At 42.1% G+C, this 25,583-nt stretch overlaps 1 protein-coding gene across 2 annotated transcripts in view; it reads right to left on the bottom strand.

Moving 5' to 3' along the window:
- LOC122979734 (protein sidekick-1-like) overlaps positions 1-25,583 on the bottom strand; it is a 247,661-nt gene that overhangs the window by 134,403 nt on the left and 87,675 nt on the right. For both annotated transcript variants that reach the window (XM_044347437.1, XM_044347438.1), the window contains exons 3-5: positions 10,461-10,617; positions 8,068-8,174; positions 7,036-7,183 (exon numbers count right to left, since the gene is read on the bottom strand). In XM_044347437.1, the coding sequence (XP_044203372.1) occupies positions 7,036-7,183; positions 8,068-8,174; positions 10,461-10,617 (412 nt within the window). The remainder of the gene's footprint in view (positions 1-7,035; positions 7,184-8,067; positions 8,175-10,460; positions 10,618-25,583) is intronic.

The raw sequence follows: 25,583 nt of genomic DNA, 5'->3' as shown, positions 1-25,583 counted from the left end.
CAATATATGAGTAAGTAGAGAAAACTTTGGGCACATGGCTCTTGGCACAGCCATGTGTTTCAAAATCCTACATGTCTGGGATGTTTTTGTAACCCAAAAAGTAACTAAATCATATCATTGAGAAGAGAGTCACATACAGTATCTAAGCCTCTGGTGGCTCCAGAGATTAAGTTCCAGACACAATGGATTCAGATGAGCTTAAACTCTTTACTCCATATTCATCTCCTGCAACTTTTTTTCTTCTTCTTTTGTCTTCCTCTACCTCTCTCTCAGTCACTTTGATCCGCCCCTTTGGCTGCCGTGAGAAACAGAGTCATTATGAACCGCAGCCGTGTCCTTTCAAATGGCCGGTTGTGTTTTCAACATGTGGTGGGATTTAAGCCTACACATCCTTTGAGTCTCCCTCCAAATGATGCTCTTTTTCTCTTGATCTTTCTGTCTGTATAATACACACACATGTATACGTGCACACACACTCGCAGACGTGAACACACACAACATCTGCTCACAAAGTTCAGACAGCAAGAAAGTTCCTTCTGTTCAGAGTTCAGACCTCTGCCGTGTGTGTACGTGTGATAGAAAGTGGGAAATAATGAATCGCTCCCTCTGTTAAAGTGGTGTCTGACAAATGAAAATGAATGAACGTCGAGACACACGCACACAAACACACACACACACACGCACCTCCGCAGCATATGGCTGCTTAGGCCAGGTCTATGAGGAGAAATATTTCCCACAAGGCCCAGTCCTGACACTGACCACCTGTGACATTAGGACTCACTGCACCACTCGACTCCCCAGCAACAAGAAACTGAAATATTCACTGTCCGCCCTGCCATGCTTCTGCATAGATCACTGCCTTTATTTGATCAGTCTGGGCTCCCTGCGTCCCTGATGGAAGAAGAAAGGAGAGCTCTAATTCTCCTCATCCTGGCTGTCCTCTTGAAGCTGCTGGCTATCAGAATCATTTCACGTCCATCTGCCACGGGCCTCAGAGCTAATTAAAAGCAGCAGTTCGCGCTTCACGACCCGGGCTGCAGGTCACAGCTGAAATATATATCACCATCAGCGGCGCTGAGGTGGCAGCACTGTCCCAAAGTTGTTTTGACGGCTGCTGGACAGCAGAGAAGAAAGCAGACTCAATATGTCTGAAGTTCAAAGCCCATGTGAAAAGGGAGGATGAAGCAAAGAAAAACATTTTGTTGTGGGGGGGCTAGGGGGGGGGAGGGCAATTCAGAGAGATGGCAGAACAGCATGGAGATGGAGGGGGCAGGGAGTTAGGGCTTGATTAGATTAGAGCAGAGTGTGTGGGAAGTGACAGCTTGAAAGTTCTTTGCTGGCCAGTATTTTGAGGACTGGGGAATTTGGGAATATTCATAGACAGGCAGTGTGTGTGTGTGTGTGTGTGTGTGTGTGTGTGTGTGTGTGTGTGTTTGTGTGTGATAGTAAAGGGTAGACATAGTGAAGGTTCAAGATTATGTGTGTTGGATATGCAGAGTGGGGTTGAGGGCAGGCACATGGACATAAATTGCGAGCCGTGGGAGAGACAGAAAGACAGACAGTGAGATGGGGCCGGGGACTCTGGGAGTGATGCATATCGGATCAATAAACTTCATAAACGACATCATCAGTTCGGTCACCACGAAGACAGCCAACCGCCAGGCACCATCTGGCCTTGTCTCACCGGACCGCAGGAGCAGCCAGCGTAGCCTTGCGCACAAACACAAATGGATACACACACCGTTACACACACAGAGCTGTGCAAATATTCAGTGCGCTCGCTCTGACGCGCATGACTGCACACAGAGACGTTCAAGCCAGGTAGACGCAACTGAGATTGGTCTGGAGAGACAGACTGTGTGCGTGTGTGTGTGTGTGTGTGTGTTTGTTTGTGCGCATACGCTGCAGCAGTTAAAGGGATAGTTTGCATTTTTTGAAGTGGGGTTGTATGAGGTACTTATCCACAGTCAGTTTATTACCTGCAGTAGATTTGGGTTGGCACGCTCCCAGTTTGGAGAAGCAGACAGGAGTACTGGCATGCAAGCTAAGCAATGTATCGCTATGGACGGGGCCAACTGCAAAACGTATTCTAGCCTCCTAGAAAAAAAGACCCACCTAAAAAAATCAATATCAGTTTAAGTCTACGCTATATTGGAATATTTTCACTGCTTTACCTTGCCGTCACACAACCTTTTCCTTCGGCACTACATTCTCTCAACCGTAGAACTTCCGTATCCCTATGCATGCCGCGCACCGTATTACACCGCAGATCAGCTGTTTGGGTCAGAAAGTGCTGTTGCGGCATTCAGGAAGGAAGTTCTGTGACAGTTTATCCTGTAGCATGATAATAACCATGAAAGAGACAGAGAGCGAGAGAGCGACAGCCAAACTGAGAGAACAAAGCAATATAAAGAATAATTTAGAGGCAGAAAAGTAGGAGTGAGAGACAGAGCAGGGAGGTGAGGAAGAAGAAGACATGTCTTGTAGAGACAGGAGGGGAACTGTGAAGAAAGGTGCAAATTAGTCTTTTCTATGAGGGTTCAAAGGAAGTGTTATGCATGAGTCTTCATCATGGTGTGTGTATGTGGGGTGCAAGCAAATCAGAATATTTCATTCCATGATACAAAGATAAAAGTTTCTATCCAGATTATATTAATACCTGAAAATGATGTAGTGAGATTCACTTCTTCCAGTTATATTACAGGTATGTATGTTTTTAGGCTTCTAGTTTTCCAAGAGCAGAAACAAAAATTAAGAGGATTATTTTACAATATCAATCAAATTACTCATATATCACAAACTATATCACCATAACCCGACATTTCAACCAGCTGTCGTTTTTTTCTTGTTGCCATAGATACAGGTACTGGTGTGAAAACCTTGAATTTAGACAAACTCTCAGCTTCAAAGTTCCACACCAATCAGGTCTTCACGGCCCGAATAAACTGCCAACATCAGTTTACCCAAGTGTGTACCCACCCACATAATGGGGAAAAAAAGACATCAAATCATGTCAACCACAATCAGTGAGGATAAAAGGTCTCTCGGACACTCCTCCGTTTACTCTTTTTCTGGTTGATTTAAGTGGTGTGAATGAAGAGCGGAGGGCAGGCTATGTTTTCCATTTTCAACATAAATCAGATGACATGCTTGGATTGAAATTAAGATACCATGTATTTATATTTAACACAAATTACTGACTTAAGGGGACACTTTGGGATCGTTCAACCTATTTTCCCATCATTTTGTGTCTAAGTGACTAATGGGGACAACAATTTTTGAAATTAGTTAAGTATTGAGCTTTGTAATCCTATGTCATGTAATCCGACGGGGCAATAGTGTCCACTATAAGTGCTTGTTTTTGCCACTGACAGGCTCAGATTATAAGTGTCTGACAACATTATGGAAAGGACCCTGCAGAGAAATAAAACTTTTCATGTGATCCAGCCTGTTTGTTAATGTGTCTAGCCAAGTCTTGCTCGAGGAGAAGTATCACACTTGAAATCTTGTGATAGTTGAGTTGTTACAGGAAGACAATGGTGGAAACATGAGTGAGAATTAGAGAGAGGAGTGCTGGGAAGAGTTTGCTGTGTTGGAGTGCAGAAAGCTTAGTGTTATTTAAAAGATTTTCAAAGTCAAGGCTGAAAATTTAGCTGATATTGACTCAACTCTTGCAAGATTTCAGAATGGGACTTCTCCTCCAGTGAGACTTGGTTAGTTACAATAACAAACAGACCGGATTAAGCGAAAGGTAGAAAAACTTTATTTCTCTGTAGGGTCCTTTCCATAATGTTGTCAGACACTTGCTGTCAGGTAGTGAGTTGAGCAGGTGGACCTGAATGCAGGAGACGGCGGGCAGGCAGGATCAGAAGCAGAATATTTAATAATAAACATGAAACACTGAGGCACAGGAACAGGGAACACTAACCATAACCACTGATGACTTGACAAAGACTGAACTGAAAACTGACACAATACACGGGCAGATTGGGAGCTGATAAACTGGGGAAGACACTAGAAGCAGGGCTGGGCTAACAAGGGTGATGAGGAGGAGCACATGAACACAGGAGGAGTTAAGGACCACACAAGGGAAACACAGAGAAAACCAAATCCAGGCAACATAAGTACAACACAGAAAACCCAAGAGAACAAAAACACAAAGAGTCCAAAAACAGACAAAGTCCAGGCAGGATGTGACACTTACAGTAACAATCTGAGCCTGTCAGTGGCAAAAACATTACATTGCAGCCCTCTCACTCGAAACTGTGCCAATTTTTGTCTGATATTTGTAAATTATAATGAATATTTTTGAAGGAGCTGCAGAATTCAGACCCACCGCATGAATAACTCATTTGAAAAGAGAAACAACTGTTGGTAACCTCAAACTGAACCTGCCGTGCAGCACGTAACTGTAGTTATAAAACCTGAAAACGTAGTTATCAACTGTTAAAGGTTTTAGCAACTGTGCCATGTTCGACTGTGCTTGCTGTTTGTCAGAGGTGTGAAGAAACCAACATGCGAAACACTGACTGCTGAGTCGATTTCTTTCTGTTTCTCCCTCTTCCATTGAAGGAGGGGAGAGATTGTCATGGACGCTTTATAGAGTTAATTGAGGTGAACAAATGATTTATATCAAATTACTGGAGACGACACATCTCTCTCTCCCTGCATAAAATTAGTGGTCTAAACAAAACGCCTCATACATTGAATGTAAGGTCTTTGCTGTGTGAAATAGGAACCTCTGCTCCTTATTCCCAGGGTGTCACTAACATTGTATTTCATAAAGATATATTAATTTCTTATTACTTTAGTGGAGGCAGACAGTTAATCAGCTGGGACGAACTGTTTCTGAAATATATAGCTGAGGGAAATCCTGCATTTAATGATTATCTTAATAATAAAATGCATGGACTGTGTATTTTTTAGGCAGAAGGTTTATCAGTTTTTTTTTCTTGACTTAATCAAGATAAAGAGCAAAAAGAAATGGAGCCAATGGAGCTACATTAGCTACATATACTGGCCTCAATACAGGCCACAGCGTCAACTGAGTCGTGACCAGAAGGCCGAACCTCTCAGCTGACTGCTCAGCTGAGTACACCTGCCAAAATGCTGACAGTGTTTTTAAATGCTCTGCTAACCTACTGCTGCAACTGTTGCATCAGCGCTTACTCTGCAATCTCTGCAGCTCCTTCAGTTGCACCTCAGTGTTCATTATCTTTATTTTATGCATTTACTGTCAATTGCAAGTGTTTTGCTCTATTGCTATACTCATGTGACAACTGATCCGTACGCCTCCTGTCGTTTTCGTTACAAGTTCTTGAATATGGGACTTCCAAAGCAGAACAGGAAAGGAAATTATTTCAAGTTGCGAATCGCTGCTTGTGTGTTGCAAATTAAATGAAACGGGGCCCCTGGCCTATTAGAAGTACTCAGTTGGCTCTAGCACCACTTGAGAGTGTTACGGAAGGATCCGGATGAGGTTTGTGGAGAAAAGGGCATCCGGGCTGCTGTTTATTCCCTGTTTTCATGCTGACTTGATAAAGATAAGAGGTCATACATTTAATGGGTACACCAATGAGACAGAAAGTGTTTTTTAATTCACATCTGTAGCTTTAAGAATCTTTATTTTCCCATGACTTCAGTCAGATGGTTGTTTTTTGTCTGTGTTTTTAATTGCTAGTGGTAGTGGAGCTCTTTTGTGGTGAGTGACATTAAAGAGGAATGAGAGCAATTCTCCCTTTTTGTTGCTAATTTTGATAGCTACTTTTTGTCACATTAATCTACAGTAAGTCTACTTATTTATATATAGTTAATAGTCTGTTGTCACAAAATAATCAGTAACAAGAACAAAAGACTCCCAGTTTTCTGTTTTACATGGACAGCAGCAGGGGGAGGCTAATGCAGTGTAGTGGTGATGCACTGACAGTAAACACTTTCAATGCAGGCGGTGTATTGCGCAGCTAAATAATTGCAATCCACTGTCATTAAGCCACACTCAAAAAAAGCCCCATTATGTTAACAGGACAGCCATTTTCTATGTTCATTCAAATAAAAAAAAGCAAAGTCAAACTTGATGTGAGCTGACGCCAAAAAATAAAAATAAAAAGGAAAATAGCTTGTGTAACCGGAGTCCACTTTCTCAAAAGCACTTTTAGAGGTGGTGACTGTCGGGAGGAAAAATGTTGCTGTCTGGACATTTACGTGTGGAGCAAGGCCACTGACAATTTCATTCAATAACACACAGGGGAGCAGTTAGTGCTCTTAATGGGAGGTTAGTTATCTCAGCATGTGAGAGCAGCCTAATAAAATCACTCGGGGTCTGTCTCTCAACATCTTTCACCGATGATATAATTCAAACAGGTACATATTCTAAAATAATTTGAGATACTGTGTGAATTTATAGCACATTATTCACAACAATTCTACACATCTCTGCTCTGTCTCAATAATTACATTATTAATACACTGTATGAACATTTTTCAAAATAACAACACTGACAGGATAGCTGTAGCGGCTGAGAAATAATATGCAAATTACAGGCAATTCAAAAGGAGCCAGACGTGATACTTAACACAGGACTGTGAAATACAGCCGACAAAACACATCCAGGGACCCTCATATCTCTGCTGTACAATTAATATAAAAGAGCATCTCCCCTGCACCTAGAATTACTTAATAACCTTGTAGATAAGACAAGTGAAAAAGATGTGATTCACAGAAAAATCCATTATATCTTTTCTTGATAATGTCCTAAGTCTGTTGTACACATGTCTAATGAAAAGGGTCAGTTATCTAAATGGCTTATTATTCATTACAATTGGTGTTCAAGGATTAAAAAGAACTTTTGTGCCTCTATAGCACTCTAATTAATAGACCACTGAGGGATAAGAACTGTCAAATTAACATTTTATCTCAAGCGGTATTTTGTTGTACACACTTGTTACCAGTGTGTCTGCATAAATCACGATATAAACCCGAACGTGTGTTAGAGAGAGAAAGAGACGGACAGACAGTGAGTAAAAAAAGACACCTACATTCGGTTGTTGGGGATGATCTTGTGTCCGTCTTTGTACCATGTGACGAGGGGTCTGGGGAAAGAAGACAGGGGAGGCAGGCTGATGATGGCTGCTCGGCCCTGAGTCACCGTCTTCCTCTGCTCCTCAGTGGAGAAGTTCCCCAAAACTGGAGTAAGAGAGGGAAGAAAAGTATGAGTATCAACACCGATGTATCAAATTACATCTACCCAGACAGAATATTAAAGTAAGCAATTAAAAGTATGTCTGCTGAAAGAAGGAACGACAACAGCCAGTCACACCAGAAAATATAACAGCAAAATTCACAACATAGTGACTAACTGAGGGCTGGTTGGTGAACTACTCTAGCTGGAAAACTAATTGCTAACACCAGTCAGCTGGAAAACTGCTAATGCTAGTCTGTCAAAAAAGCTTTTCAAATGTTTTTACTCTTCTCTGGCATTCTGTTACATTTTGTTATCAGAATTGAGGTCTGTTATTTCATTTTTTAAAAAGAGTTATTAAAGGAGGTCAAAAGCTCTCCGACCTATCAAGCTTGCTAACTGTCACTTAGACATGAGCCTCCTCTTGAGCAGTTTAGACATCAGTCGCACGCTACCTGGCTTTGGTGAACTGGCATTGCTACCATAAATGGACACAAACTCAATGATAGCAACATTTTAACTTCATTAGGGCTACAAATAATTGATTTGACTTGACTTGATTTATCGATTGCTCTGGCCATAAAAATGTCCAAAAATAGTAAAAATGTCCATTATAATGTCCCAGAGTCAAAGGTGACATCTTCATATAACTTCATTTTAACTGAATTTCTGAGGAAAGAGATGGAGAGAAAGAAAAGGGGAGAGAGAGAGAAATATAAAGCATTGTATTTAAGAGAAAGGCATCTTGTTTGTGTGGGTGAAGCTGCCTCTGGTTCAAGTTTCCTCATAAACAACATCCTCAGTCATTTAAAAAAATACCGTATTAGTGTGATTATAATGTTGTGTGTTCACTTTATGCCAGTGTGTGTGTGTGTCTGTGTGTACTCACAGGCCACCTGCACCTCTGTTCTCCTGTGTATGACTGCGCCCATCCTGTTCCTCACCGTACACTGATACAGGCCAGCATCAGTCCTCTTCAGAGACGGGACAGACAACCTAAATACGGACAGACGCATAGAGACAACGGTCATGAGGGTGTGTTTTATCTCTGAGCTGTAAATACATTGTAAACAGGCCAAAAGCGGGCGACGTGAGCGATATTTGGAGACCAGCAGACAGAAGGGAAAGAAAGTGGAGGTCTGTTTATCCATATGTATGCGCTCTTGTGTAATTCCCTTTCATGACCTTGATCTGAGAATGGATTGGGCCTAAGGTTGTCAGAGTTCCCCAATAACAGAAGGGAAGGCGGAGCGGTGCATGTGTACAGTACGTATGTGTGTGCGTGTGTGCGTGTGTTCGTGCGTGTGAATGTTTTTGACTGCGTGCATGTTGTTTTTTTTTTTTCTGAGAGGGGTTGTTAATGGGGTTTTAATGGACTGTGCTTCTCTAATGGGAAGCTTGGCATGGGATCTAGGTTGGTGCCATGTTGTACAAACACACAAATGCATATACACACATGCATAGACACACACGCACACACATACGCAGGCACTACAATACACACAAACTAGATAGACACAGTAAAACTGGACATCACTTTGGGGCTCATTATGAATACCAGGACAGCCAAGTATTTAACTCCCAGGCTGTCAGTGTATGATGCCAACATACACAAACCCACACACACACACACACACTTGAAAGATACACACGCAATTTCATTTGGATCAGGAATGACACATTACACAGCAACTCTCATCCTGAAACAGATTTTGATATTGGACACTTCCTAACGCTGCGTCTCTTGCTCTGTTCGTGTGCCATTACATGTTTAATAGGCATGTGCGGTGGGGCTGTCACTGTATCTTTCATGTCCCGACAAATTTTTCTTTATATATCTCACTAAACACAAAGTTCAATGTTGACAGGTCCCAATCGATATAATATCTCAGTCAATTTCTCTGACACGGTCTCAGCTCTGCATGCAGAGCAAAATTCTCTGAATGATTCAGGACAAGAACAAGTTCAATCAGCTTTTCCAGTGAGAAAACTACAAATTGACCAAACTGTCCCTCCAGCTTCAATCTGAACACTGGATGAGCTACATGTATATATCTGTGATGTGTGATGTGTGGCTGTGAGTTGGACAACATGTGTGAAATTAATCAGCCAATGATGTCGAATGTAATGAAAATGCTGTATTATGTGGCTATTGCCCACATTACACTATCATAGCGTAGTGTTAGCACAGGCACAGCATCGAAGTCGTGCTTGCACATGCTCTCAACGTGGCATCAGCTGTTTCATTCATGCTTCACAACCTCTGGCTTGTTGGCCAGCTGTGTGATTATCAGCTGACTAGTCACGTCCAATCATATTTACACAGGTGTAAAGCGTGGCCATAATAACCTGACACTTATGTCACTGATATGCTCTTCCCAACGCTGTTCGCTGCCACAGCGCTCAGTATTGCTGTTTTAACTAAGATTTAACATTTATGTAAGCTACATGTTTATTAGGATGGACTAGATTTACCAGCGGAGAGCTGCCTTAAAGAGAAGAACAAAAAGAGAGGGACAGAATGTCTCTGATTCAAACGGTGTCAGAACTAATGTTGATGTTCTTTAGGTATCACTCTATAGTCAGTTGTACAATTGCAGATGGTCTCACATATACACACTCTCAGACATACAGCACCCTGCCAATTCAGCATAGCCGTGGCCTCAACAAACTAAACTAGCCAGAACGCTGAGAGCAGTCCAGTGCTACACAACGCCTCCTGGCTCGAACAACGACTGCCTACAAAATGCTGGCTCAACCTCTCCCTCCCTCAGTGTGTATGCGTTCCCAAGTTTCCCTCTATTTCTGAATGATGTGAAAAACAATTTTGTTTCACAGCTGCAGTTTTGCCGAGAGGGATTGCTTAGCTCTTACCAACCAACACACACAGGGACAGAGGGAGAGGGGCAAACGAAGAGACGAAGAGCGGCACACAGAGAGAGAAAAGGAGGGGTAGAAGCTCAGACATATTGATTGGTTCTTCTCTTCTTTCTCCAGACCATATACATATTTATAGTGCTAATGTAATTATTAATCTCACTTTGGCTCCACTGTCTAAATGTTCTGACCTTTTCTAAACACACTCCATCACTAACGGGCACAGCTCTTAGCTGCAGCTGTTTTTCCATGCTACAGGCATGACTGAACACAAATGAGGGATGGGAACAAGGAAAAGGGAAAAGGGAAGGAAGGATAGGACAAATAGACAGACATACATACACTGACAGACAACAGAGAGGTACATGACAGAGTCAGACACATAAGCAGCCAGTGCTAACTGACCTGTACTGTGGTGTCCAGTCAGTGATGTTGCTGTTGTTCAGAGTCCAGCGGTACTGCAGAGGCCAGCTGCCTCCAGCCAGGCAGGTCAGTACCAGTCTGTTTCCCTCCAACACTACCTGCCGCCCCAGTTCACCCCCTCGCAGGTAGGGAGCCACCTCTGACAGACAAAAAGAGACACAAAGGAAAATATGTTATTTTTGTTATTTGAAAAAGTCTGCATTTGTCATGCTTGAACAATAGAGCAAATGTCAGCTGTATTCATCCACAAAAAAATGAAAAAATAAATTCCATTCATGTTTTGTCCTTTGCACAAAGTCTGTGAGGAAAAAAAACATCAGCATACCAATGTATCTTTATTTTATTGTACATAGATTCAGACTGGAATCTGCAAATTCTGTCATAATGTTGGCAGGTGCCATTTAGCAAATGTCAAGGCAGACATGAAAAACAATTTTCAAAATGACATCTGGCATCAAGGCAACAATGAAAAAGAAATGTTACTGCATCTGCTGCCTTATTTATTTATTTATACTTCTTTTCTGCTCCTGCAGCCAAAACTGTGACCTTTTCACCTTTCTCACTCTCTGATGTATACCTTCATTAACTGAGAGTACTCCAGACAGGATGTGAGTGTGAGAGCGCACCAAAACCTGGGAGACATATCTACAGGATTTATCAGGATTCTCTCTCTGGAGAGGGATCCTCCGCTCCATTAGTGGGCTCTATCAAAGTATTGCTCTACTACTCCGCCTGCAGACTCTGGTCATAAAACCTGGAGACACATACTTTAAGATTCCCCTTTCAAAAATTTAGATTAAAGTCTCGACCTGTTCTGAAAAGAATAACATCATCGTATTTGTTGAAATATAATCTTAATGTTCATTTTAAGATGTTTTTATTTTTGAATGGAGATTATGACTTGATGCCTACATACAAAACATTACTTTTGTTTCTTTCTTCAATACAGCTTCCTATGAGAAATATTATTCATGTCTCTGCCTAGTTACCGCAGGTACAGTGCAGTCAAGCACACCTGCCCCACACTAAACTAATAAAACATCAGTCTCATGTTTTATCTGTCCATCATCTGTGATGTGAAAACATTAGATTCCCACACAGTCAGAGACATAAAAAGTGTGTGTTCTGGTATTAGTTCAGTTATGAAATCCAAGCACGTAGAGCACAGTTGCTCTACGTCGCTCTATCCTCCGTTTCCACAGTTATGTATTTAACATGTATGTTAGGGTTAATACTCCTGTCAGTGCCCCTGACCTGCTGCACCGCAGCTGCCCACTGCTCCTAGTGTATAGGATGGGTCAAATGCAGAGGATACATTTTGTTTCAACGTATGTATGTGAGTGCTGGGAAATGACAATAAAGAGGATCTTAATCTTAATGTAGTTTGGCCATTTAGAGACAAAAGTGTAAGTGTCAGCCTGTGCATAATGATGTGGCATCAACTGATGTATTGACTCAGTGACTTTTAGGGGGTAGCCCTACCTTTTTTCCAAGTGTTAAAGTGTATTAATAGTCCAGAAAAGCATCAGTTTTATCACATTCACATGCTTGCTACTGCATCTTGACCACTTCTTCTGTCTGCATAGCAAGTGTCAATCGAAGCACATCAAATGACAAGATGTTACACCAGTGTGACCTTTTAATCCGCAATGATTCTTCACCTCTGCTTAATCTGTGTCTATATTAGGATGTTGTGTACTTACATGTTACTTGCATATATTATAGTGCTAGACTGGCATGTATCCAAGCACACAAGAGACTGTTCAATAATGTATTGTTTAGTGCCATGACTGCATCTGTTGAATTCACTAGCCCAGCCTTGCTATCAGTATCAGAATCAGTAACAAGTACAAGGATTTGCAAGGTGCATTTGCTGAATGGTTCAGCTGCAGATGCTGTCTAAACAATACCATCCAGTCTTTAACTCTTGGATCAGGTGTTCAGACCTGGCTCACCACTTCACAGCATAGAGGCATCAAGGCTAAGAGCCTGTCCACAGCAACTAGCTGCAGGACCACAAAACAAAAATCAGCATCTGGGTGAGGGGTTGACAATGAGATTTATTCAACCCATCAACCCACACACACACACACACACACACACACACACACACACATACAGGCTGTGTTAGAGCGGGAAGGCTTATCTGCTTGCTACAGTATGTATGGACAGGTCCATAACTCTAAGGCAGAGTTTTACATTCTTTCTTTCTCTCTCTCTCTCCCTCCTGTCAACTCAATCTTCTTTCCTCTCTGCCGTTTCAACTTTCTCGGCTCTGTCTTTCCTGCAGCTCTCTCGCTTCCTTTCCATTGTCAGTTTCCTTCCTTCTTCCTTATTCCCGGTGGATGTCTCAGAGCCACCTTTTTCTCCCCTTTTCTTCTTCTACTTTCCACTGTTTCACCCTCTACCACTCTTCTTTAGATTGATAGCTGCCTGCTCCGTGCACAAGAGGGAAGTGTTCCATCTAAGATAGATTTATACACAAGCCTGTGTGTGTGTGTGTGTGTGTGTGTGTGTGTGTGTGTGTGTGTGTGTGTGTGTGTGTGTTAGGATTTATTTGGAATATTCCCTCTCTACAGACGATGGCTAGCAATGCAGACTCCAATGTCATACTGCTGACCAGCACTATAACTCACCTCTGCCTGTGTGTGTGTGTGCATGCTTGAGTGTGTGTGAGAGAGAGAGCAGCAGAGATGCAGCTCTAACAGCTTACCAAATATGACCCTCAATTAGAAAGGCTGGGGTACGCACATACTGTACAAATAGAAAGATGTGGACGTTCTGCACCTGCTCCATCTATTCCACTTATCTACCACTTTCTTTATACTTCATACCTTGTACAGCTACACGTTGTATCCGCCCCCCATTCCACTCCTCATGGCCCTTTAATCCCTTCCTTTTACTTTAAAGGGAGTCCATTAGGAAGATAGAGATAGAGGCCACTACAACTGAGAGAAGCAAGGTCAGCTAACAGCGTGTTTCACTCACTGATGTCGTCTGTCTCTCTTCCTCGTTGTCTGTCTCTCTGTCACTCAATGTCAACACGCCACTCTCTAACTCCCCCACAGTCTTCCCTTTTTCTGACCTGTCTTTCTTTCTCACAAGCTGTACTATATAACCACCTGTCTGTCTATCCCCTCTCTTTGTTCCTCCCTCCTTCTCTTGTTGTCCCTCGGTCCGTCTCTGTCAAAGCGTGTGGCAGCTTAAGGTCTCCGTATTTTTGTGTCTTCGGGAGAAAATGCTGCCTAACAGAGAGATTGGCCTCCAAATGTGACAGGGGAGTCAAGAGGCAGACTTGTACGCATGCGCGCGCAAACACACACTTTTTCCTGCCACATGTGCGTGTCTCAGCTACCAGGCTGGTCTCATGAAGCTGCTTAGGCAGATTCTAGGGAGGAATTCAATTTGCCGGGGAGATGAGCAGTGTGATAGAGGGGAGAGGGAGGAGAGGAGGATGAAAGGACAAGAGCAGAAGAGCAGAGTTGCTGCTCCAAGGCTGGATAGTCCACCACAATCCTGCCCTCTCTCCTCTCTTCTTCTTCTCTCTACTTTTACAGAGGATGTACAGTATGTATGGTGGAAATTAGACTTGTCCTATAGAAATGGGATAGTAAAGATTATTATTCTTATATTGCTGCATTAAACATCCTTTAATTAATCCTAAATTTTACTACAACAGCTGTGGTGAGATGTGAGATCCTGACAGGTTAAGTCTTGATTAGTTGAAAGTTGAAAATTTGACCAGTTTGGCGTGGGTGGTCACAAAAACCAAAAACATTGTAGGTGGTCTAGTTTGCATTCAGATATGTAGAGGAAACCCTGTGGTGTAAATGGATTTCAGAGCACTGACATAAGACAGCGAGAGTGCAAGGGATGAAACTAAAGTTGAGCTGTGAATCTCATTCCAGCAGTGCCTGTTTAATTATTGGATATATATGTGTGTGTGTGTGTGTGTGTGTGTGTGTGTGTGTGTGTGTGTGTGTGTGTGTGTGTGTGCACATGTGTGTGTGTGTGGGCGTGTGTGTCTGTGTCTGTCTGTGTGTCAGGTCAGAATTAGGGTCACTCACTCCAGAAAAATCACTTTATCTTCATAGAGCTGAACCCCTACTGTGAGACAGGGCTGGGAGAACTGACTATAGTCTATGAATACTGATTTACTGATAGCCTGTCTCACTGCCTCTCTCTCGCTCTCTCTCTCTCACACGCACACTCTCTCACCCTTCACCCTGCCTTTTTGACGCATGAGGTTGAAGGAGAGAAAATAACTAAATCGGTCTATTTTATTACAAGTAATTTTTCTATGAATAAGCGGGTAAAAGTTGCATGGCTAAGCAGTTTTTTTTTTTTTCACGGTAACAGCAGTCTATGTGATTATAGGGTGCAAATGAGTTCTATTCCTTTTTAATCTAATAAGTCTGCCTGCACTTGTTTCAACAGGCATTTAAATACATTAAATTGGACGGACAGCACAGAGCACAAAAATGACATAAGCATGAATAAATGAATAAATAAATTAATTAATTAATTTTGTTTATGAAAAAGGACATAATTAAATTAATTCTTGAATGTATTTCTACATTTACATACGTCGACTTTTAAATAGGATATTTCTGTATTTCTTCTGTATTTATTTAAGCAAATAATTCTTATCAAATCTACATGCCACAAGCTAGCTGCTGTAGTCAAACCCTCTATTAACTACACACATAGACTGTATATAAAGATGGACAATGCATCAACGCATCATCATGTTTGTGGCATTTATGTATTACAGGAGCTGCCTAGTGCTTGAATGAAGGCATTTGCAAACAGACTCTACTTGACCGACAGCTGCCCGCTGCCTAGCCGAGTGAACCCAGGATTTGGGATGGAGGTAAACTAGCTGAAACCAGTAACTAGCAGCTACAGCTGTAACCATGGTTACATTTAAGTAATAACACTTTCAGAGTAACGCATGTCTGTAACACAGTAGCCTGGGAAGGTTGGAGTCGCATACGATGTGAATTTGAATGTACAAGTGGGGCCGGGATGTGTGTATGTGCTGGAAGCAGCAGCGAATCGCGCTAGCTATTAGCATAAGTGATTTGCAGGCTAATATTAGCATCAGTGATTAGCATGTGATGTAATTGACAGTAATTCACAATCTAATGTCTGTTAACAAACAGCATTAGCAGCCATTTTGAGTCAGTTAAGTCCGTGACATGTTTAGTTTATGTACACCCACCACATTAGTTTGTTCAGTTGTGTTAACAGCATTTTACTGTGTCATGACACACTGCTGTCCCACGGGACCAGCAAACACAGCCAGCGCAGTGCTGTTGCTGATGAGGCAATAGATCCTCATGCAGAAGTGCCAGCTGTATTTCAAGGAGTACAAAAAATAAAGCAGGTCTTGTTTGATAAAATGAAAAAATGTTATGCACACAGCCTACTACATTGCAAAGGAGGAGCTACCCTTCTCTCAATTTCCTGTACTTCATGGGCTCATCAACAGGACAGGTGGGAAAACTCTTGCTTGTGCTCGGTATGTCACACACAAAATGAACACAAATACCATAGCTGAACAATGTTTTGTTGTGTGCAGTGCTCAGACAGTGTTAAGAGAATGATTTTGTTCTTTGCAGCTTCATTTTTAACATACATGATGTGGAGAGGGAAAAGGTCGTGGAGAAGCTGAGGAAAGCAAAGCATTTCTCCATTATGATTGATCGGGCAACTGATGCTGGCACCATTGAAAATGAAGCTATCTTTGCCTGCTTCGTGGCAGACAATGAATGCTTTCCTCTCCATTCAGGATGTTAAGCAAGGAAATGCTTCTGGGATCCTGGATGCCATCTATGCAGGTAATGTGGAATGGTTGTAGGTTAACTGTGCACAAGTATTTTCACTGAAAATATCATTATGACATTGGACTGCACAAAGTAATTGATGAGAAGAATTGGTGACACTGATTCAGTTGCAACTTCCTTAAAGGGATAGTTTGGATTTTTTGAAGTGCCATCAGAAAGCCCTTTCCTTTGGCACTACATTTTCTCAACCTTAGAACTTCCATATTGGTACGCATACCACGCACTCTATTACACCGCAGATCAGCTGTTTGGGTCAGAAAGTGCTGCTGCGGCATAATACTGAAATACAGTGTCCTCCTGAGTAGGGAGCGCGTTAACACAGAGGATGTCATATCCAACTTTCATGACTACAAGGTCTTTGCCCAGGGTTGAACAGCTGCTCCAATGAGGAACACGGTCTTAAATATCTTGAGGTCAGGTGTTAGTACTATTCTAAGAATTTGACACAAATCGTTTTGAATGACTGCTGTAGAAATTCCTTCTCAATAGCTTTCCCATATGTTACACATTCCCGGGAGCGGGGCAGTGTCAACAGTTTAAAGTATCCTAAAACAAGATAAGTGACACAAGTAAAACATGCTGCCGTTCAGTAAGGTTGCTCTCATCAGAATGAGAGATCAAGGCAGCTCGCCTTAATGGAAATCCACAGTTCAGACATCACATAAGGTCTCACACCTGATTCAGAAAGGTGAAATGCTGCTATCAACACCAGGGTAAAACCTATGCCAAATCAAATATGCGGATCATAAATTGGATTTCCAGTGGCCGAAGCCTGGGTTACCAACAGCCACCACTGGTAATGTTGACCAGCAAGGTCCCAGTGGAAACTATGTTACTGTTGGGTGAAGGAGAAGGGGAGGGGGGAAGGCATGTCAGGAGGCAGCGGGAGAGGAGGAAGGGTAGGACTGTGGAAGTGAGAGTCGGAACTTTGAATGTCGGCACTATGACTAGTAAAGGGAGAAAGTTGGTTGCTGTGATGGAGAGCAGGAAGTAGATATACTGTGTGTGCAAGAGACCAGATGGAATGGGAGTAAGGCCAGGAGCATTGGCAATAGGTTCAAACTGGATGTGGGAGGAGAAATGGGGTAGGACATAATCTTAAGGAAGATTATGTCAAGAGTGTGTTGGAGGTGAAGAGAATGTCGGACAGAGTGATTAGTATGAAGCTGGAAATTGCAAGTGTGATGATGAATGTTGTCAGCGCATATGCCCAGCAAGTTGAGTGTGAGATGGAAGAGAAAGAAGAATTCTGGAGTGAGTTGGATGAGTGGTGGAGAGTGTACCCAAGGAGGAGAGAGTGATTATTGGAATGGGGGAATGGGGTGAAGGGAACAGAGGTGATGAGGAGTTGAAGAGCAGGTGTGGTGTCAAGGAAGGGAATGTGGAAGGACAAATGGTGGTGGATGTTGTGAAAAGGATGGAAATGGCTGTGGTGAATATGTATTTCAAGAAGAGGTAGGAGCACAGGGGCAGCTGTGACTCGGAAGATCGGCGATTCGATTCCAGGCTCCTCCAGTCCACATGCCGATGTGTCCTTGGGCAAGATACTTAACCCCAAATTGCTCCTGATGGCTGTGCCATCAGTGTATGAATGTGTGTGAATGGTTAGTTTTCTCTGATGGGACCTTGCATGAAGATGCACATAGGTTGTCTATGTCTAATGCAGGAGGTGCAATCTGAAAGAGATTGGAGACTGCAAGGTGGTGGTGGGAGAGAATGTAGCTAGGCAGTATCAGATGGTGGTCTGTAGGATGACTTTGGAGACCAAGAAGAGGAAGAGAATGAAGGCAGAGTCAAAGATCAAATGGTGGAACTTGACGAAGGAAGACTGTGTGGGGTTCAGGGAGGAGTTAAGACAGGTGCTGGGTGGTAATGAAGAGTTGCCAGATGGCTGGGAAGTGCTGGGAACTACTGCAGAAGTGGCGAGGGAGACAGCTAGGAAGGTATTTGGTGTGTCACCTGGACAGAGGAAGGAAGACAAGGAGACTTGGTGGTGGGATGAGGACGTACAGGAAAGTATACAGAGGAAGAGGTTGGCGAAGAAGTGGGATAGCCAGAGAGATGAAGAAAGTAGACAGGAGTACAAGGAGAAGAGAGTGAAGGTGAAAAAGAGAGAGCAGGCGATGGAAAAGAGTGTCAGGGGTGATCTGTGACAGGAGGGTACCAGTAAAAGTGAAAGTGAAGGTTTGTAAGAGGGCAGTGAGACCCGCTATGTTGTATGTTTTGGAGGCAGTGGCACTAACGAAAAGACAGGAGGCACAGCTGGAGGTGATAGAGTTGAATATGCTAAGATTTCATTGGGAGTGATGAGGGTGAACAGGATTAGGAATGAGTATATTAGAGGGACAGCTCAGGTTGGACGGTTTGGAGGCAAAGCGAGACAGGCGAGATTGAGATGGTTTGGACGTGCGGAGCAGAGATACTGGTTGTATTGGGAGAGGGATGGTGTAGATGGAGCTGCCAGACAAGAGGAAAAGGGGAAGGCCAAAGAGGAGGTTTATGGATATGATCAGGGAAGACATGCAGGTAGTTGGCACGACAGAGGAAGATACAGAAAACAGGAAGAGATGGAAATGGATGATCTGCTGTGGTGACCCCTAACGGGAACAGCTGAAAGCAGAAGAAGATTCTTATCTTTTCAGAGGAGAGATGTGAAAGGTTCGGGAGTTTGGTGACACTCCTGAAAGTGTACTTGGTCCTGCCAGTCAGTACAGCTGTGTGTGAGAGAGGGTTCTCAACGATGAACACATCAAGTCTGACTGGAGGACCAGCCTCAGCTCAGTCCAGCTTCAGAGGTTGCTTTTTCTCTCTGTGGAGGGCCAACAGTTGCAAGACTTTGATGCTAGATTGTGGGTTGAGAGGTGCAGCGTCACCATTATGACACAGAGGAAGCAGATGAATAGCGTTCCAGATGCATCCCAACAGCAGCTGAATGCGTTCAATGACAACTGCAGATGCCCTGAAGGTTTCACTCAGTTTGACCCAGAGGAAGTTTGCACATTTATGTTGGCTACCCTGTTTAAAGCCCCTATATGCAGGCTTATCTTAACATTCAGTGGTATCACTCTGCATCGCCTGTTGTTATATACAATCTAAATAAATATGAAAATGATTTGTTGAGGTGACAACATTGCATATAGCCACTTTAATAAAATTCACAACTTATGTGTTGACACTTGATGCCTTCAACTGTTTGTTCGTCTGAATTCTGCATTCACAAACAAAATGGAAAAAGTAAATTATTGTCATTTTAACCCAGACAAGTGACTTTTGTGCCTGGACAAGTGAAAGGTAAACATGGTTGCAGAGAACCTAAACATTTATTATTTGCAACGGTTTACTGAAAATTATATAATGCTGTTTGTTTTACCAAGTCTCCACATCAACCAAAAATGTAATAATAATCCATGATGACTAGTCTACTGGCCTTGTATTACATTGGCTTTAATGTTGTTACTGTACATTACATTCAGACAATTAGATGTGTAATATGGGGTTAACTTTTCACATTAATACTGAGAAAAAGAAGAGAGGAATCACAGCCAGGTCTGTTCAAGTACATCAATAAAACATAAATGTTTATGATTTCTGTGAATGTTCAAACTGTCAATCGCCCATTTTTTTCAAAGGCTGGCATAGCGGACAAGAACAGTAGAGGGTCCGCTATCTAGGCTGGAGGTGCTGGAGGTGGCACAGGCTGCTAAATACAATACAATCACATGTATAAATTAATACTATATATTGATCAGTTTGAGCTCAATGTAAGTATATGTGACCACTGAAATACAAAAGATAACTAACTTTCCTCCTTTATACTATATGATTATTATTGTCACAATAAACTTAACTACAGTTCAGAAAATTATTGTTCTTCACGCTGAGCAGATGCTTCATCGCTGTCTGTCCTTTATCTAGTTTATGTGTTAATTACAAAGCCTTTCAAAAACTATGGCTGGCTGATAATTGTAATATTTATTTAAAATATGACTTTGTGGGTTAAAAACTTATTAGGTACAGTCTTGCCAGCTCAAAATCTAATTTATAAACAACTGTTGCCCTACCAGGCTGTGAGTTTTAGAGTAGGCTAAGGTTTGCTAGCCAGCTAACACAGGTTAGTATTTGTAAGAACAGTCAACGGCAGCTCCACGTCAGTTTAAAAATGCTGGTAGTGAATCACAAATGAAGACGTATATTAGAAATCTCAGAAGGCAGCAGTAGTACAGTCAAAACGATCACTGCTCTGTAACCAATCCGGCTTTAGACTCAGTTTAGGACCTCCTACCTTATTTACATAGAGACACAGAAATACAGAAATAAATAAATGAAGAAATGTAGAAATACATAAATAAATAAATGTAGAAAGGTAGAAATGCATAAATGAATAAATGTAGAAATACAGAAATAAAAAAACATGAATAAATGTAGAAATACAAAAATAAATAAATAAGTGTAGAAATGCATAAATAAATAAATGAATAAATGTAGTAATACAGAAATAAATAAATGCAAAAATACAGAAATAGCCTAAATAAAAGATGATTCATGAAAATATAGAAAAGAAATCCAATTTAATCCAATTTAATTATATCCTTTTACATTACCAAAAATCTATTTATTTTTTTATTTATTGATGTATTTCTGTATGTATATATGTATTTATTTACTCATGCTTATTTCATTTTGTGTGCACCATAATACACTGTGTGAGGGGAAAGGAAGAATTATGAGTTGATTTTTTGGCGTGTTGCTACCAGTCAGAAAAAGATGGAAGAAAAAATGGCTAATTAATTGAACAATATGAAGTGGAGGACTGAGAAATTAGATTTAATTTCCTTCATCGAAAAGTTCAGTAAAGTCTGGTGAAAACATTCTGTGTATTTGAATTTTGCACCTAAAGTTGTCACTAATACTATTGGTGCATACAGTCGCATACAAGATCACATACAGTTCTACACTACAGAGATAAATACAGAGAACACACTGAACCACAGGTAGAAATCAGAGTCACATCGCTCAAACACAGATTCTGTTGTGGTCTTGTATTTTTTAAAAAACAGCTTATCTTGCTAATTTATCTTGCACTTTGCACAGAAAAGAGAAAGAAACTTCTAGGCTGTAAACTCTGCAGAAAGAGCTGGAGGTGAGTGAATTTCATAGGAATGAGGTGAATTTCAGGTGAGCTGCTGCTCTGACCTGAAAGCAGATGAACTGAGATATAAAATTAATTCTCCCTCATGGTCCATCGCACTTTTTTACTGTTTGGTCGCTGTTTTCTGCCATTTCTTCTCCTCCAGCTTTTTTATGTCAACTGTCCCAATTTGAGTTGTGAAAAAAACAAACATATATTAGATCATCTTAATGAGAACAATGGACAGCAACTGGTTCAAAAGGCAAATGATTAGAATCATTAAACATCGGGCACTTTCAATCAGTAGTTTGACATTTTGGGAATATGCTTATTCACCATCTTGCTGAGGGCTAATGAGAAGATCGATACCACTATCTGTCTGTTAAATATGAAGCTACAGCCATGAGACAGTTAGCTTTGCACATTTCCTTACCTTTGGACAGAGCCAGGTTAGCTGTTTCCCCTTGCATGCAGGCTTTGTACTGTCTCCTGGCTGTAGCGTCATATATATTGGGAAGTAGTGGAGAGTGGAGAGAATAGGTGTATTTCTTAAAATGTTGTACTATTCTTTAAGATGTAACCCCCCCCAACTCTCAACAGCAACTGGAGGATACTCTGACATTATCAGTCCAACTAAGTCTTATCAGTTGTTACAGTAATCGGACCAACAATTGTAATGAGTGCCCCTGCATTAAGTAAACACAACTTATCTCTAATCCTCTCTCCCTCTGTGTTGCTCTCTTTCACACACATCCATTAGAGGTCTAACTGAGGGAATCTGAACAAAGAAAATGACAGTTAAGCTGAAAACACCTGCTACCTTTGATGATGATGAAATCAAAGTGGTCCGGCACTAGGCCACAGCTCCCCCACTGATCCCAATAGGACTCAGCTGAACTGTAAGATAGTGAGTCCATGGGGAGCTGGACTGCCATGGACAGGAAGTAAAACTACTGAACAGAAAACAGCAGAGAAGCCTGCACAAGGGAACAAAATGTTTCCTGCTGTTGTTAGATGAAGCAGAATAGTGGGTGAGGCAGAACTTCAATCATCAGTTAAACTCATGGTTTTACCAACAGTACCTGTTTTAATTGACTTCTACATGTAAGAATGCATTGAAGATCGGATGACATGCTTCTACCTTCCCTTCCTGCTCGGACAACCAATCACAGCTCCTTCCTTGCCTGCTCCAATCATGGTTTCCACGTGCTTTGACTGACAGCTGTCTTTAAAGAGGTGACAGATGACTGACTGATCCTGATGTGCTGATCGGCAGATGTCAGACCAGACGACGTGTTGCCAACACTATCGCACATGCACACACACATAGTCAAACGCATGCACACACAAATACATAAAGGCGGTGGTGAATAGTCAAGGCTCGAGTACTGGGTTCAAAGTCTACCTGCTCGACTTTGCTTGTGCGTGTGTTCGCTTTTTTATGTCAAGGAGAGTGATAGTATATCGTATTGAGAGTTATAGTCGATTCTTTAACAACTGCTATACGACAAAGTCTGTCAAGGAGAGAGACACATCCAGAAAACTGGTTGAGCTCCAATTACTGCTTTTTCAGTCTGGAGTCACATTAACATTCGTTTTCTGCTTGACGGAGGTACAGGAGCAGGTGAAAGGAAAGAAATGTGCACAATTAATACTTAATCATATTGACTTGGGCCATTTGCCAACTTGGCCCGTGCTCATTTAGTGACTGGCCAGTGTGTAATTCTCTCTATCATAAGCAAGACTGTCATTTTAACCAAAACTGTGAATGTACAGTCATTTTAAAATGTCAATTTATTGCTTTCTCTGGCATTTAATAATGTCACTGTAACTATGTGCGCATATGTGTGTGCTGGACATCTAGTTGAAATATCAGTTTTTAGTACATTGTACTATAAGAAAGACTCGTATTTTATGTACAAAAACCTGCTTTTGCTGGAGGACAGCACATTATGTCACTGGGGGGAGGGGGGCGGTGAATGCAGGTCTATGATTGGGGGAGATAAAGGGGGTAATAACTGGGGCAGAAGAGTATAGAGATGGAGGAATGATATGGAGGATGGGGTAAGATCCGAGGGTTTTTTTTGAGTAATCAGGTGGAAGAGACTGTGATCAGTGACATTTAAGAGGTGGGCCACACCGCAGGGCACATCTGCTACGACGCACGCACACACACTGAAACGCACACGCAAACAACTGTCAGCTCCTATCTCCTGATGAGCGGACAGGCAGACAGGAGGAGAGAGGAGGTGAATGGGAGAGTAGGGAGGGAGTGAAATAAATACCTCCCGCTGAGATGGCAGCCTCCTCTCTCTGAAGAAAGTTGTGTACACAAGCAACTGTGAAAACACCTCAATAGTTTTGAATGACACACACAAACACATGCAGACATTAATTATCCCTCTGTTTTACTCTTCATTTTATCCCCCAGACTCCCCCTTCCTCCACAGTATCTCTTCCTGAGCATTTTACTTCCCCTCATTAAAAGTCTTTCTGCAGGTAGAAAACAAATTATTACACATAAATATAAATCAAATATATAAAATATGTAAATCCAATGAGTCTTGATTTCATGATCTGAAAAAGGACAACACAGGCAGGAGAGGACACTGTTGGGTGGTGGTTGGGGGGCAATACCAGTTTGCTCCTGAACCTGTCAGACATGATCATCGCATCACCTTCACATTATAGCCGCGAGCTTCTCACACACACACACACGCGCGCACGCACGCACACACACACACACACACACACACACACACGCACACACACATGCACACTCGACCCAGATCCACACTGATACTGAGAGATTTCCCAAACACGACTGCATTCAGACATGTGATAGTGTGACAATGTGGCTCCAGGCTGCGGCTCACTCAGCACACTTACCACACATACATTTGGACACCCACATGCGTAGACACCTGTACATGCATAATGAGAGACAGATTTAGAAAGTAATGTGTGATCTTCTGAAGGGACCTCAGGTTATGGACCTCCTTCTGTTCTCTGGCTTTCACACTGTCTGCCAGCCAGTGTTTTTAATTGTCCTATTGTTTTTCTATCCTTATCTCCGCTCACCTCAAAGTCCTCAGCATTTTAAGCATGCTGCTCTCTTTCCTTCCCGTTTTGCTAAATTTTTGTCTGCCTCTTCTCTGCTAAAGTGCAGGTGCTCTCTTGTGTGTGTACGTGAAGTGCATGTGCCCAGGCACCCTCCATCCAACTGTCTATGCTAGCCATCATTCCCTCTGACAGCTGCCACTGTTAGTGACCTTGGGCATTGTGGTCTACGAGGTTTTGAAGTGATTGACGAATCGTATCCTTTCATTCATTATTGAAGGCGGAGATCAAAACCGCGGCACCCGGGATATGACCGTGGCAGCCCAGTCAGACAGAGGTAAAAAGGGGAGGGAGCAGGAGGAGGACATGGGAGAGGGAGAAGGTCATCTGAGCAAAGAAGTGGAGGTGAGAAGTAACAGCTGAAATACACCACACGGATGTGACGCATCATGTAGGCGGGGCGGAGCGGGGGTTTTCTAATCAAGTCAAGTCAATTTTATTTATATAGCACCAAATCACAACAGAGCTTATCTCAAGGCACTTTTCACATGGACCAGGTCTAGACCGTACTCTTTAATTTACAGACTCCACTAGGGATGGAAATTGATAAGATTTTATTGATACCAATGCCATTATCAATTCTGCTTATCCGTCCAATTCTTTATCAATTCTCTTATCAATTCCTGCTCAATGTTTTGTGAGGAAAAAAATAGGCCTACACAGGTTTTCAGTATCAAGGCAACTGTTTTATTATCTCCACTGTTTATCAATGACCTTGCATGCTGATGAATATATGAAACATAACTGGTAGATAAGATAAATGGTCCGCAGCCAAAAGTTAACTGCATTAATTAATGCATTAATTAATTTGAAAGCATCTTACAGTTTCCTGCCTGTATGAGAATAACAAAATGAGGGGGAGGAGGAGTGCTCCGCTGTGTTATTAACGTTAATGTTATGTCTCCAGCAGTGGAGAGCAGCCTCTCTGCTGCACCATTAGCTCCAGGGAAAAGCATTGTTGTCCAAGATGCTGAATGGGCGCGGGGTTTTTGAGGTGAAACAGACTGA

This window comes from Thunnus albacares, chromosome 3 (assembly GCF_914725855.1).
Source record: "Thunnus albacares chromosome 3, fThuAlb1.1, whole genome shotgun sequence".
NCBI lineage: Eukaryota > Metazoa > Chordata > Actinopteri > Scombriformes > Scombridae > Thunnus > Thunnus albacares.
The sequence above is the reverse complement of the archived record's forward strand: the minus strand, read 5'-3'. Positions and strand labels throughout refer to the sequence as shown.